This window comes from Coregonus clupeaformis, chromosome 23, assembly GCF_020615455.1.
Source record: "Coregonus clupeaformis isolate EN_2021a chromosome 23, ASM2061545v1, whole genome shotgun sequence".
In the NCBI taxonomy this organism is placed as follows: domain Eukaryota; kingdom Metazoa; phylum Chordata; class Actinopteri; order Salmoniformes; family Salmonidae; genus Coregonus; species Coregonus clupeaformis.
The window spans coordinates 27,369,020-27,385,362 of NC_059214.1; the positions used below are offsets into that span (position 1 = coordinate 27,369,020).

Here is a 16,343-nt window from a genome sequence, read left to right on the forward strand (position 1 = left end):
CAATGAAAGCTGGGCTAAGTCCCAAATGGCACCCTATCCCCTAGTGCACTGATTTTGACCTGGGCCCATAGGGGATAGGGTGCCATTTGGATGCAGAGTTTTAGCCGCAACACTACTAGAGATGCTACTGCGGAATAACAGCTGGTACTGCTGGGAATCTTCAATTATGAGGTTCCGCAATTCCACAGTTCCACTATTTGTTTTACTAATTTACTCACCAATCTGTAACAGTATGATATTACACTGTTGTTACACCGGCATAAAGCTACTGTAATATAAAGTGCCACAGAAAAGGGTTGTGACTAGAGAGAGTACAGCTACGACCGGAAGTTACTTTTCATAGCAGGTTAGGAGAGCATTTTAGCTAACCCTAACCCTTTTCCTAACCTTAACCTAAGTCTCCTAACCTGCCACGTTAATTATCCTAACCTGCTACGAAAAAGTCACTTCCGTTGTAGCTGTACTCCCTTTAGTCAGAACCACAGAAAAGGTTAGATTTTCTCCACCAGATAGTAAGACTAGATACGTCTTAGGTATACTGAAGAGTCTTTTATCACAAAATATATTTAGTAAAAGTCCTGTTATTCATGTTTCCCAAGTATTCAATTCAATTCAAATAACTTTTATTTCATGAGAGGGTACTTCCTGTGCGGTGACGGGTTGATACATACAAGACACTTAACAACATAGCAAAATAGAACACAAAAACATTAACAGTATAATAGATTAGATTAGAAGTAATCTATGCAATCACGGGCTATATATACACATATAAAACATATAAAAAACGAGAAGCTGCTCTCTTAGACTTGTATGACAGATCTACAGTATATCTGCGTCCGGAGGGTATGGTACTGGTCATGGAGTGTGTGCGTAATGTCCAAGGCTATTTGTTCCCCCTTCTTCCTCACTTGTTTTTTTTTAATAGATGTCACTAAGGGGTTTCTGGCTTTCTGCAATGACCTTCCCACTGATTTTTATTACAATGGGTTCTAACAAGTGTTCCATAGAGCACCAAACCACTGCACAATATTAAAAGCTAGGATGGATTCTATAAAGTATTTATAAAATGCTTGGAGGATGGATTGGTGTACATTACACTTCCTACATTTCTGTAAAAAGATCAGCCGTTGTTGAGATTTAGAGTGAATCTGTTCAGTGTTCCTTTTGAAGGAGAGCTTGTTGTGAATTATGGTTCCTAGGTATTTATAGTGCTCCACTCACTCAATAATCTGTCTGTTAATCTCCCCTTCAAAGAGCATAGTTTCAAGTGCATCCTCATCCCTAGATAACCATCACGCCAAATGGTGCAGTTTCTGTCCTCATTTGAATATCATAAAGGAATAAAAGAAAGGTGTTGGCATGAAATTGCAATATAAAACATGGGACCTTTACACTTTATGACATTATTTGGAGTTAATTGTGACTTAAAATGCATTTGACAAATCAGTGTTGTGGATTTAGAGTGAGGTCATTTGAAGTCACTCAATGATAAGCGTGATAAGGAATATCACTATCAGATCTATTTGCTTATTTTAGTTATCATAGATGCAGCTATTCAGTTGGCACAAAATGATGTTTAGAAAACAACCGATGTTTGAAACTGATAACCCTTTTGAAAGTGGTTCCATATTGAACTTGCAGGCTCAATTTCCTTTTCACATTACAGGTTTTAACATAGCCTATATCTGAGACAGTGCTAGAAGGGTCCTATGGTCAGAATTTCATAGAAGCAATTGAAGTCTTTAAGTGACATAGTGCCATAGTGAATTAGATTACTGAGTACAGGTCCTTGTATGGGTTGTTGTTTTCAATGGCCCAGGGTTCCCCTCTCTCTCTCTCTCTCTCTCTCTCTCAATTCAATTTTTTCAATTTAAGGGCTTTATTGGCATGGGAAACGTGTGTTAACATTGCCAAAGCAAGTGAAGTAGATAGTAAACAAAAGTGAAATAAACAATAAATATTAACAGTAAACATTACACTCAGAAGTTTCAAAAGAATAAAGACATTTCAAATGTCATATTATGTATATATACAGTGTTGTAACAATGTGCAAATAGTTAATGTACAAATGGGAAAATAAATAAACATAAATATGGGTTGTATTTACAATGGTGTTTGTTCTTCACTGGTTGCCCTTTTCTTGTGGCAACAGGTCACAAATCTTGCAGCTGTGATGGCACACTGTGGTTTTTCACCCAGTAGATAAGGGAGTTTATCAAAATTGGGTTTGTTTTCGAATTCTTTGTGGATCGCTGTAATCTGAGGGAAATATGTGTCTCTAATATGGTCATACATTTTGATGGCATAGAAGGCCCTTCTTGCCTTGTCTCTCAGATCATTCACAGCTTTGTGGAAGTTACCTGTGGCGCTGATGTTAAGGCTGAGGTATGTATAGTTTTTTGTGTGCTCTAGGGTAACGGTGTCTAGATGGAATTTGTATTTGTGGTCCTGGCAACTGGACCTTTTTTGGAACACCATTATTTTTGTCTTACTGAGATTTACTGTCAGGGCCCAGGTCTGACAGAATCTGTGCAGAAGATATAGGTGCTGCTGTAGGCCCTCCTTGGTTGGTGACAGAAGCACCAGATCATCAGCAAACAGAAGACATTTGACTTCAGATTCTAGTAGAGTGAGGCCGGGTGCTGCAGACTGTTCTAGTGCCCTCGCCAATTCGTTGATATACAGTGGGGAGAACAAGTATTTGATACACTGCCGATTTTGCAGGTTTTCCTACTTACAAAGCATGTAGAGGTCTGTAATTTTTATCATAGGTACACTTCAACTGTGAGAGACGGAATCTAAAACAAAAATCCAGAAAATCACATTGTATGATTTTTAAGTAATTCATTTTCATTTTATTGCATGACATAAGTATTTGATCACCTACCAACCAGTAAGAATTCCGGCTCTCACAGACCTGTTAGTTTTTCTTTAAGAAGCCCTCCTGTTCTCCACTCATTACCTGTATTTACTGCACCTGTTTGAACACCTGTCCACACACTCAATCAAACAGACTCCAACCTCTCCACAATGGCCAAGACCAGAGAGCTGTGTAAGGACATCAGGGATAATTGTAGACCTGCACAAGGCTGGGATGGGCTACAGGACAATAGGCAAGCAGCTTGGTGAGAAGGCAACAACTGTTGGCGCAATTATTAGAAAATGGAAGAAGTTCAAGATGACGGTCAATCACCCTCGGTCTGGGGCTCCATGCAAGATCTCACCTCGTGGGGCATCAATGATCATGAGGAAGGTGAGGGATCAGCCCAGAACTACACGGCAGGACCTGGTCAATGACCTGAAGAGAGCTGGGACCACAGTCTCAAAGAAAACCATTAGTAACACACTAGGCCGTCATGGATTAAAATCCTGCAGCGCACGCAAGGTCCCCCTGCTCAAGCCAGCGCATGTCCAGGCCCATCTGAAGTTTGCCAATGACCATCTGGATGATCCAGAGGAGGAATGGGAGAAGGTCATGTGGTCTGATGAGACAAAAATAGAGCTTTTTGGTCTAAACTCCACTCGCCATGTTTGGAGGAAGAAGAAGGATGAGTACAACCCCAAGAACACCATCCCAACCGTGAAGCATGGAGGTGGAAACATCATTCTTTGGGGATGCTTTTCTGCAAAGGGGACAGGACTACTGCACCGTATTGAGGGGAGGATGGATGGGGCCATGTATCGTGAGATCTTGGCCAACAACCTCCTTCCCTCAGTAAGAGCATTGAAGATGGGTCGTGGCTGGGTCTTCCAGCATGACAACGACCTGAAACACACAGCCAGGGCAACTAAGGAGTGGCTCCGTAAGAAGCATCTCAAGGTCCTGGAGTGGCCTAGCCAGTCTCCAGACCTGAACCCAATAGAAAATCTTTGGAGGGAGCTGAAAGTCCATATTGCCCAGCGACAGCCCCGAAACCTGAAGGATCTGGAGAAAGTCTGTATGGAGGAGTGGGCCAAAATCCCTGCTGCAGTGTGTGCAAACCTAGTCAAGACCTACAGGAAACATATGATCTCTGTAATTGCAAACAAAGGTTTCTGTACCAAATATTAAGTACTGCTTTTCTGATGTATCAAATACTTATGTCATGCAATAAAATGCAAATTAATTACTTAAAAATCATACAATGTGATTTTCTGGATTTTTGTTGATTCCGTCTCTCACAGTTGAAGTGTACCTATGATAAAAATTACAGACCTCTAGATGCTTTGTAAGTAGGAAAACCTGCAAAATCGGCAGTGTATCAAATACTTGTTCTCCCCACTGTATATGTTGAAGAGGGTGGGGCTTAAACTGCATCCCTGTCTCACCCCACGGCCCTGTGGAAAGAAATGTGTGTGTTTTTTTTACCAATTTTAACCACACACTTGTTGTTTGTGTACATGGATTTTATAATGTTGTATGTTTTTCCCCCAACCCCACTTTCCATCAATTTGTATAGCAGACCCTCATGCCAAATTGAGTCAAAAGCTTTTTTGAAATCAACAAAGCATGAGAAGACTTTGCCTTTGTTTTGGTTTGTTTGTTTGTCAATTAGGGTGTGCAGGGTGAATACGTGGTCTGTCATACGGTAATTTGGTAAAAAGCCAATTTGACATTTGCTCAGTACATTGTTTTCACTGAGGAAATGAACTAGTCTGCTGTTAATGATAATGCAGAGGATTTTCCCAAGGTTGCTGTTGACGCATATCCCACGGTAGTTATTGGGGTCAAATTAAGATCCTACACCTGTGTGTGTGGAAATCAGGAAATACACGAAAACGTTTTCGTGTGAACAATTGTTTTTTTTCAGTCACTTCAACAATAGTACTCTCCATGAGAAACAAAACAAAAATGCATAATAACAAAACCCTAGAAATGCATGATAACTTGTCCAAAAATGTCCCAGTTAAAAGTGCCAGAACATATGGAAGTTGTCCAATTCATGAGGTCATCAAAAAACAAGAAGGACCAAAGGCACTCTTCATATAATTAAAATGCCTTCATTTTTACGGTATTTTTAATGTAACAAAGATGTAAAAAAAATGATGCGTTTCAGCAGCATGGACTTCGGCAGGGAGTAGACTAACGAAGTTACGAGTTACGAATTATGAATTCACATCAAGCCAACTACTGCCACAGTTTAATCAATTAAATTGGCAGACAAATAATTTGATAAGAAAATGATGAGAGATAAATGTTCTCTAAACTTTGTGTCATAAGGTAGGCCTAGCCTACCCTATTTTGCGTGAGCAAACACTACTGTTAGGCTACTATCCACCAATGGGACTCATGGAACTCACAGGCTATGATCACTTCAGACCAATTTCAACAGGCATTCCACGCTCAGGTTTGCGTGTTCAAAAACTCAAACAAGAACTCTATTGTGCATCCAGAGTCTGGTTCACAGGCAGGTTCCCATACAGTGCAGTCTCTGCTGGGCTATATGAAAGTAAAGGAATATCTGCTATTCTGCTGACAGTAGCAGATCTGTACTGAACAGTCCTTGAAGTCACAAATTCATGGATCTGGAGTCGAATATTAACTAACGGGTTGAACATGTGTTATAAGAGAGCTGCGTTTTGCATTACTGCGCAGGGCGCTCAGAGTCACAGACAAGAGAGGAACGGATTTGGACGCACGTCAAGACGTCCACCCACCGATGCGACACTAGTGTGCCAAAAACACTCCAGAAAACACAGAAGAAATGGAGAAACGAAAGGGTAATGCATGTCTTTTTATTGGATCCATGGTCCGTGGATATTTGAAGGAAAGAGTTTTACACACAAACTTTGTTATCAATAGTTTTCCGTTTTTTGTAGTGAATGGTGAATGAATGACGCGTGGATATGCTCTGTCTGCAACTCTCAGACTGTCGTGATAAAGTTATGCATTCCAGTGCTTGACAAGATGGATGGATGTAGGCAAATTTGTAACATGCTCGATTTATAGAAATGCTGAAATATGTGGAAGTTGTCATTTTGCCTTTAGTGTTTTGGTTTTCACTGCAAAACTTCTGAGGATGTTTTCTAATTTGCTCTATTATTGCACATTATCTCGTAAAATAGTACCATCAACCACTCTCTTCTCATAGGCCATATAGTCTAATAATAATGAGTAGTCGATTATTCATTATTATTTTATTATTAATAGTCAGTAGAGTAATAATGGCAATTCCCAGAAATGATGCACCAAATTGACTTTTATTTGCCACTGAGTGAATACTGCAATACGGGTTAGATTTAATTGCATTTGACAGAAGGCCTGTATTTATTAAAGATTATGCTTAAAGTAACTGTCCCGTGAAAATCTCACTTTTTAAAAGTTCATATTCTGTTAACTCATACTCAAATAATGTTGGTATTTGTGGCCAAAGAATAAATTGGAGAAAAAACACTTCAAAAACCCCATCTCAAACTTATATCTCAAACAGACATTAAAAAAATGTTTACTATTTCCTGAGGAGGATGAGCTGGTCAATCAGTGGTCTACTTGCATGAATATTTTTAATGACCCGAATACACTCACACCAATCTGTTGTTGAAGTACGCCCACACCATTCCAACACAGAAAAGCTGTTTTTTATCATACTTAATAAATACAAATTGGAAGGAAAATGATTTCACTCATATTGTAATTCATTATAGGTCTTATTTCATAGAAATCTGAAAACACTGGACAGTTACTTTAAATGTAGATACAGTATGGCATGTCATGTCCATGCATCTTGTAAATGCAATACCTCTAACATTATGTTATTTTGTGATTGCCTTACAGAGCACGAGTTGAAAATTCATGAAAATGTAAAGACAAGCAAATCACCGGTAATTTTTGACATTTCTCTACTTTCATGTTTTATTGCACTATATCCATGATCCTGTCTTTGGAAAGTGCCTTGAACAGGCACAATGGATATGGATTGGATAATTCTTGGCAAGTGGCATCTTAGTTTTCTGGGTTAGTTTTCTGGGTTTCTTAGTTGAGCAACATTTCAACTTTCACTTCTTGTTCTTCAGACCTTAGTAGTACTTGTCATTTTTTTGTACCATGAATGGACAATGTCATTTTTATTTATTATTATTATTCTTATTTTTTTTAAACTTATTTTTTTGTCACTTAGCAGACGCTCTTATCATCATTTTATTGTTTAACTGATTGTAGTTAGAATGGATATGGGCTACTCCAGTAAACTGTACACACAGTCTTTATGAACTCTCTTTCTCTCTCCCTTCTCCCCTATCTCTGTCTCTCTTTCTCTTTTCTCCTCAGAAACTATGTGGGACCAACTACCCTGTCAGCATCTCCTTTATAGTGGTGAATGAGTTCTGTGAACGCTTCTCCTACTATGGCATGAAAGGTATAGTAACCTATAATTAAGAATGTTTCTCCTAACTAAGAACCTAATTAAGAATCTAATAAAGAATGATTATCCTAAGTAAGAACCTAACTAAGAACATTTCTAAGAACGGTTCTCCTACTATGGCTTGAAAGATAGGTAACCTAACTAAGACACAAACAGGCCTCATGAGCAGGCAAGTGCTCAACAGGGCTCAAGGGCTCAACAGCGGCGGCCCGCCCATTAGGACATTAGGGGCAGCTCCCCTACAATAAATACATATATTTTTAATTATACTGAACAAAAATAAAAACGCAACGATTTTACTGAGTTACAGTTACAGTTCATATAAGGAAATCAGTCAATTGAAATAAATAAATTAGGCCTAATCTATGGATTTCACATGACTGGGAATACATATATGCATCTGTTGGTCACAGATAATAAAAAAATAAGGTAGGGGCGTGGATCAGAAAACCAGTCAGTATCTGGTGTGACCACCATTTACCTCATGCAGCGTGACACATCTCCTTCGCATAGAGTTGATCACGCTGTTGATTGTGGCCTGTAGAATGTTGTCCCACTCCTCTTCAATGGCTGTGTGAAGTTGCTGGATATTGGTGGGAACTGGAACACGCTATAGTACATGTCAACCCAGAGCATCCCAAACATGCTCAATGGGTGACATGTCTGGTGAGTATGCAGGCCATGGAAGAACTGGGACATTTTCAGCTTCCAAGAATTGTGTACACATCCTTGCGACATAGGGCCGTGCATTATCATGCTGAAACATGAGGTGATGGCGGTGGATGAATGGCACGATAATGGGCCTCAGGATCTCGTCATTCAAATTGCCATTGATAAAACGTAATTGTGTTCGTTGTCCGTAGCTTATGCCTGCCCATACCATAACCCCACCACCACCATGGGGCACTCTGTTCACAACATTGACATCAGCAAACCGCTCACCAACACGACGCCATACACGTGGTCTGCGGGTTGTGAGGCAGGTTGGATGTACTGCCAAATTCTCTAAAACAACGTTATGGATTATGTTTTAAATCCTCATAAAAGTGTGGTAAGTGTGTACATTTTCATATTTCAAAAATATATTGTTCAAAAGAAGCTGTTCAGTTACTTACTACTCTGCCCCTCAGTAACTGCCAGCAGCGGCAGCTCCGCCTCCGTGGGTGCATAGGGCGTGCGAACATGGATTGTTTTGCCAGCTATTTGCTATGAGGGGGAACTGACCCAATGAAATCGCAGGAGCATAAATAGCATAAATTATAACAGCACAAAGTAAATGGACCATCCTGGGAAAATCAAATATGTGTCTGTTCAGTCAGAACTTCTGGGTCTGCTCTAGTCTCCCTGACAATGATTATCTTGCGTCAGACGGCTTACTTCCGCATGTCAAATTAGGCTTATGGTAGAGAAATTAACATTACATTCTCTGGCAACAGCTCTGGTGGACATTCCTGCAGTCATCATGCCAATTTCATGCTCCCTCAAAACTTGAGTCATCTGTGGCATTGTGTTGTGTGACAAAACTGCACATTTTAGAGTGGCCTTTTATTGTCCCCAGCACAAGGTGCACCTGTGTAATGATCATGCTGTTTAATCAGCTTCTTGATATTCCACACCTGTCAGGTGGATGGATTATCTTGGCAAAGGAGAAATGCTCACTAACAGGGATGTAAACAAATTTGTGCACAGAATTGTAGAGAAATAAGCTTTTTGTGCATATGGGAAATTTCTGGGATCTTTTATTTCAGCTCATGAAACATGGGACTAACACTTTACATACATTTTACATTTTCGTCATTTAGCAGACACTCTTATCCAGAGCAACTTACAGTTAGTGAGTGCATACATTATATTTTTCATACTGGCCCCCCGTGGGAATCGAACCCACAACCCTGGCGTTGCAAACGCCATGCTCTACCAACTGAGCTACATCCCTGCCGGCCATTCCCTCCCCTACCCAGGACGAATTGTGCGCCGCCCCATGGGTCTCCCGGTCACGGCCGGCTACGACAGAGCCTGGATTCGAACCAGGATCTCTAGTGGCACAGCTAGCACTGCGATGCAGTGCCTTAGACCACTGCGCCACTCAGGAGACTACATGTTCTTTTTATATTTTTGTTCAGTGTAAAAACATGTTTCCCATGCCATAAAGCACATTTAAATGGAATAGAATTGAGAGAGAGAAAGAGAGAGAGAAAGAGAGAGAGAGAGAGAGCGAGAGAGTGAGAGAGAGCAAGAGAGATAGGGGAACCCTGGGCCATTGAAAACAACAACCCATACAAGGACCTGTACTCAGTAATTTAATTCACTATGGCACTATGTCACTGAAATACTTTATTTGCTCCTAAGAAATTCGGACCATAGAGACCCTTCTAGCACAGTCTCAGATATAGGCTATGTTAAAACTGTAATGTGAAAAGGAAATTGAGCCTGCAAGTTCAATATGGAGCCACTTCCAAAAGGGTTATCAGTTTCAAACATCGATACCTAATTTTGTGCCAACTGAATAGCTGCATCTATGTTAACTAAAATAAGCAAATAGATCTGATAGTGATATGCACCTGTGTAATGATCATGCTGTTTAATCAGCTTCTTGATATGCCACACCTGTCAGGTGGATGGATTATCTTGGCAAAGGAGAAATGCTCACTAACAGGGATGTAATTTGAGAGAAATACGCTTTTTGTGAGTATGAACAATTTCTACAATCTTTTATTTCAGCTCATGAAACATGGGACCAACACTTTACATGTTGCGCTTATATTTTTGATCAGTGTAAATAAAATATATATAAATCATGGATTATGTTTTAAATCCTCATAAAAGTGTGGTAAGTGTGTACATTTTCATATTTCAAAAATGTATTGTTCAAAAGAAGCTGTTTACTTACTTACTACTCTGCCCCTCAGTAACTGCCAGCAGCGGCAGCTCCGCCTCCGTGTGTGCATAGGCCGTGTGAACATGGATTGTTTTGCCAGCTATTTGCTATGAGGGGGAACTGACACAATGAAATCGCAGGAGCATAAATAGCATAAATTATAACAGTACAAAGTAAATGGACTATCCTGGGCAGTGTTGCCAACTTAGCGACCTTGTCGCTATATTTAGCGAGTATTCAGATCCCTCTAGCGACACATTTTCAAAAAAGCGACTAGCGACAAATCTAGCAACTTTTTCTGGTGTTATTGGAGACTCTGACGTGAAAGCACGTATCGTTCTTACTCTTCTCAACGAGCAGCAGGTGCTGCCATGGGGGCCCCACCCCCGTCCCAAAGCACTCACAGGCGGCCCAGTCCTCGCGCAGCTTTTTACTCACTTTTTGTCTATCCCACGACGTTATTCCTCTCTCCTACAGTGTTCATCACATTACATGCAAATGGCCAATTATGCAAATTAGGTGATGATGTCATTTAGCGACTTCTAGCTACTTTTAGGACAGCCAATGGCTACTTTCCTTACTGAGGAGTTGGCAACACTGATCCTGGAGCGATCAAATGTGTGTCTGTTCAGTCAGAACTTCTGGGTCTGCTCTAGTCTCCCTAACAATGATTATCTCGCGTCAGACGGCTTACTTCCGCATGTGAGACTAGATCTGCTCTATCAGGTACAGATGGCACTAAAGCAAAAAGCTAATTGTAATTAACATGTCAATAAATAATCATAACAGTCATGGGAGCCTGGGACCTGATAAACCGGACAACTACATCCAACAATAGTCGAAGGACAGAGGGATACACTAGCTAGAACCTTCTCATAGCGGATCTAGTAACATAAAAAAGCATGGCCAATTTTATTGTTTTTCCACCATGTTGTTCATCAGGTTCTACTGTAAGTGACAGGGCAACATTTTGTGTGGACTAAAACAGCATAAAACTGTGTGTATCACAAAGCATGATCAAATGAATTAGCCAGCTACAGTAATTTTGAGATACATTGAGAAATAGTTTGGTAGATTCTTTGATAAAATTAACCAGTTATCTACCTTTGATAAGCAGCTAGCTAGCTATAGCTGCTAGTAGCTTTCTAGCTAGTTAGCTCCCATGCCAATTTCAAGGCTTTCTAAACTAATATCTGACTAACTTGGAAATATGAAGTTATTTCAGAATGAAAGTTAACTGGCTAGCGCATCATGCTTTGTGACATTATGTTAGCTAGATATCCCCAGTTAGATAATGTGTTGTCACTTATTGCATTTGTACGCTTGTTGTGTTCTCCCTGGTGCACTCGTTCGTTCGTAACGTGAGCTGGCTGCTCGTTCTAAATAGTATAATCTAATCTGTTCAAAACAGTGGCAGCATGTGCAGCAGCGGTCATTCGGTTGAAATAGGTGTATTTATGCTGTTGTTCAAATGCACAGATCACTTTATATATTCTCAAAAGAAACTACCGGTAGTTTGAAAACTTGGCATCATATTTCTGTCGTGCTGCCACTGGGGCTCAACCAGTGCCCGAGCACCTGCCCTTTTGCCCTCCTATGAAAGTGCCCTCGCAGCTCCATGGATTTTTTAAATGTTATTACTTACTTTTACATTTTATTTTGAGTCTCTTTTCACTTGTATTTTAAATGTAACGAATTGCACATCAAACTAGATACTTTCATAAGCTCTTGAATCTCAGAAAATCCCCCCTCCCCCGCCCCAAAAGCACACTCATTTGACTTGCATGCAGTGGCCACTGGCTGTGGGTGCCGGGCGGGGAAACATTTTGAGTTGGATCTGACATCTGTGTCCTTTGTTATTTTGAGCACTTGCCCCCCCCAAAAAAAAGTTATGTGCACAGCCCTGGTCATGAGAAGCAGCAAATGCCCATGTCAAATACAATATGTCAATGAGGCCATTAAGACAAAGGGACCACACCATGTATCCATTATGGCCTCAGACCTGACCTTCATCTCACATGATCTAGACCCCTGTCTGTCTGACTGACCTACATCCTCTCCTGTGAAACACACTTAAAGAAAAAATTGATATAATGCATCCCAAATGGCACCCTATTCCCTATGTAGTGTACTAATAAGTAGTGCACTATATAGGGAAAAGGGTGCCACCTGTTGAATGTCAATGTTAAGTGGATGGCCGTATAAAACATATCTTCATGAGAGGGCCAGGAACAGTAGCTAGTAATGCCTTACACTATTAGAAAGCTCCGAATTTTAGCTATTTTTTGTATTTATTATTTATCTATGATTTGTATGCATTTTTTGAACTAATATGTATGAAAAATAGGACGTCATAGATTTCATTTTCAAATGTCATATGCTATGAACATTTACAATTGACATGCTATAAGATTTTAGCTAGTGGTCAGGGAAAATCAGACTCATTTCCTGGTGGACTGCTCTCATTCATTGTAGTCTCTCTCCCCCTGTGAACGTACCACAGAGTTGGCCAGCAACTCTACTGATTCATCACGATCTCAGCTTTCATCTATTATAAAGTTTGTCCTCCCTCTGTGATGAACAAAGTGGTTTTGTTTCACATCTTCAAGCTGTTAAATTCTTTGTATTACATTCTGTATAAATCGATGTGTGTTTGTCATAGAACGATGGAACTACTTCCTATCGCTGCAGTAGACTCTTAGTTTTGCAGCGATATGCAGCTTACAGTTGAAATCGGAAGTTTACATGCACTTAGGTTGGAGCAGGGACGGCCTGTTCAATAGGGCGATATGGGCGACGCACTGCCAAACGGGAAAAGGAAGGGATTTTTTTTCTAATCAATTATATCACGGCAACAGTAGTTATCAGTGTTGTAATCTATACGTCTGATCTGCCACAGTGCCACACTGCCACTAAATGTCGAATCAGGCTAAAGTCGTGCTTCAAATGGCTCCACCCCCTTTTGGGGCGATTTCAGTCAGATTGAAAATCGCCCAGAACTTCTGTCATAGACTCCCATATAAAATCTATTTTTTTCAAATTTCAGAGCCTTCAATACAATCTCAATGGGTGTCTGTGGGCTTGCACTTACGCGCTTTCGTCACATGAACGATAACTAAGAAAAGAGAGGTAGCAGCGTCAATCAATTCACTACTACTATCAACATGGCTAGGCTTCAGTGCAACTCGATTGTGTCTTTGAAAGAATTTCCTTTTTGTCGGCGAACAAATGAAGATAAATTGGCAACGAAACAATTAGGACCTCCCCAGACCAAATTTAATAATTCAACAGGTTTCTACTAAAGGGGGAAGTCCTACACCCGAGGATTTTCCAAAAAATGGTACGAACGAAAAAATAACATTGCCACTCAACTGGATGAGGGATACAGGCTAGCTGTCCGCCGCCACAACGATGAGGTTAGTGTTGATAATCACAAGTTTACTGGAGAACTGAGACCAAGTAGAGACTTTGGACAGGGTGGATATGGTTATATTGCGATATTGTCAATACAGTATATCGTAAAGTATCACTATGTAACCTCGATTTCTTTCACCCCAATCCCTCAAATTAACGGTAAATAACTGAATTGTTTGCCCCACATTTAGCTAAGATGATTAGCTAGCCAGCTAAAATGTTTTATTTAGTTAGCAGTCGCATCTACAATAGTTTACTGTCAATAACATGTCTCCAAAAATGACGTGGTGTCTCCAATTGTGTTGACATTTTACAATTGCGATGCGCATCCATGAGTATCCACTTTCTGTAGCTCAGCTGGTAGAGCACGGCGCTTGTAACGCCAAGGTAGTGGGTTCGATCCCCGGGACCACCCATACACAAAAATGTATGCACGCATGACTGTAAGTCGCTTTGGATAAGCGTCTGCTAAATGGCATATTATTATTATTATTATTATTATTCCAGCCTTGTGTAGGTCTCCAATTTTGTCCCTGACATCCTTGGAGAGCTCTTTGGTCTTGGCCATGGTGGAGAGTTTGGAATCTGATTGATTGATTGCTTCTGTGGACAGGTGTCTTTTATACAGGTAACAAGCTGAGATTAGGAGCACTCCCTGAGATCAGTCAATAAATGATTCTGGTATTGACTTATATGCTGCCCCTGTCTTCATGTTGTTGCTGGACATATCTTTTTAAAAATGTGTGTAGGTCACCTAAATCATCAGAAAAATTGCCCCTCCTGAGAATTTTTTCAGGAGCCGCCACTGGGTTGGAGTCATTAAAACTCGTTTTTCAACCACTCCACACATTTCTTGTTAACAAACTATAGTTTTGGCAAGTCGGTTAGGACATCTACTTTGTGCATGACACAAGTAATTTTTCCAACAATTGTTTACAGACAGATTATTTCACTTATAATTCACTGTATCACAATTCCAGTGGGTCAGAAGTTTACATACACTAAGTTGACTGTGCCTTTAAACAGCTTGGAAAATTCCAGAAAATGATGTCATGGCTTTAGAAGCTTCTGATAGGCTAATTGACATCATTTGACTCAATTGGAGTTGTACCTGTGGATGTATTTCAAGGCCTACCTTCAAACCCAGTGTCTCTTTGCTTGACATCATTGGAAAATCAAAAGAAATCAGCCAAGACCTCATAAAAAAAATGGTAGACCTCCACAAGTCTGGTTCATCCTTGGGAGCAATTTCCAAATGCCTGAAGGTATCACGTTCATCTGTACAAACAATAGTACGCAAGTATAAACACCATGGGACCACGCAGCCGTCATACCGCTCAGGAAGGAGACGCGTTCTGTCTCCTAGAGATGAACGTACTTTGGTGCGAAAAGTGCAAATCAATCCCAGAACAACAGCAAAGGACCTTGTGAAGATGCTGGAGGAAACAGGTACAAAAGTATCTATATCCACAGTAAAACGAGTCCTATATCGACATAACCTGAAAGGCCGCTCAGCAAGGAAGAAGCCACTGCTCCAAAACCGCCATAAAAAAGCCAGACTACGGTTTGCAACTGCACATTGGGACAAAGATCGTACTTTTTGGAGAAATGTCCTCTGGTCTGATGAAACATCGTTATGTTTGGAGGAAAAAGGGGGCTGCTTGCAAGCCGAAGAACACCATCCCAACCGTGAAGCACGGGGGTGGCAGCATCATGCTGTGGGGGTGCTTTGCAGCAGGAGGGACTGGTGCACTTCACAAAATAGATGGCATCATGAGGAAGGGAAATTATGTGGATATATTGAAGAAACATCTCAAGACATCAGTCAGGAAGTTAAAGCTTGGTCGCAAATGGGTCTTCCAAATGGACAATGACCCCAAGCATACTTCCAAAGTTGTGGCAAAATGGCTTAAGGACAACAAAGTCAAGGTATTAGAGTGGCCATCACAAAGCCCTGACCTCAGTCCTATAGAAAATGTGTGGGCAGAACTGAAAAGGTGTGTGCGAGCAAGGAGGCCTACAAACCTGACTCAGTTACACCAGCTCTGTCAGGAGGAATGGGCTAAAATTCACCCAACTTATTGTGGGAATCTTGTGGAAGGCTACCCGAAACGTTTGACCCAAGTTAAACAATTTAAAGGCAATGCTACCCAATACTAATTGAGTGTATGTAAACTTCTGACCCACTAGGAATGTGATGAAAGAAATAAAAGCTGAAATAAATCATTCTCTCTACTATTATTCTGACATTTCACATTCTTAAAATAAAGTGGTGATCCTAACTGACCTAAAACAGGGAATTGTTACTGGGATTAAATGTCAGGAATTGTGAAAAACTGAGTTTAAATGTATTTGGCTAAGGTGTATGTAAACCTCCGACTTCAACTGTATGTGCCTGTGATGTACCGTTCCGTCCAATCAGCAAATTTGCGTTAAGGTGGGACTCCATATGTGACCCGAACCCCCAGAGTAATATGAGGCTAAATGAATTGAAGCGGTCAAATATGTTGTTGGTGAAATCCCACTGTAACAGAAGTTGATTTATAAGCCAATTACCTTGATATACCTTGATAAAACAATTACATTATAACGAAAGTACCCTAAATAGGGACATAATGTTTAAGAGGTTTTAAGTGTGTTTCCTTGTTTTCAGTAGTAAAGAGTTTACGTAATCTCATCCTTATTTTCAGTAGTAAAGAGTTTATGTA

At 40.5% G+C, this 16,343-nt stretch overlaps 1 protein-coding gene across 1 annotated transcript in view; it reads left to right on the top strand.

The window, feature by feature from the left end:
- Positions 1-5,496: 5,496 nt before the first annotated feature.
- Positions 5,497-16,343, top strand: part of LOC121537016 (solute carrier family 15 member 2-like) — a 29,085-nt gene continuing 18,238 nt past the window's right edge. The window contains exons 1-3 of the mRNA XM_041844748.2: positions 5,497-5,703; positions 6,758-6,804; positions 7,250-7,337. Of these exons, the coding sequence (XP_041700682.2) occupies positions 5,688-5,703; positions 6,758-6,804; positions 7,250-7,337 (151 nt within the window). The 5' untranslated portion in view covers positions 5,497-5,687. The remainder of the gene's footprint in view (positions 5,704-6,757; positions 6,805-7,249; positions 7,338-16,343) is intronic.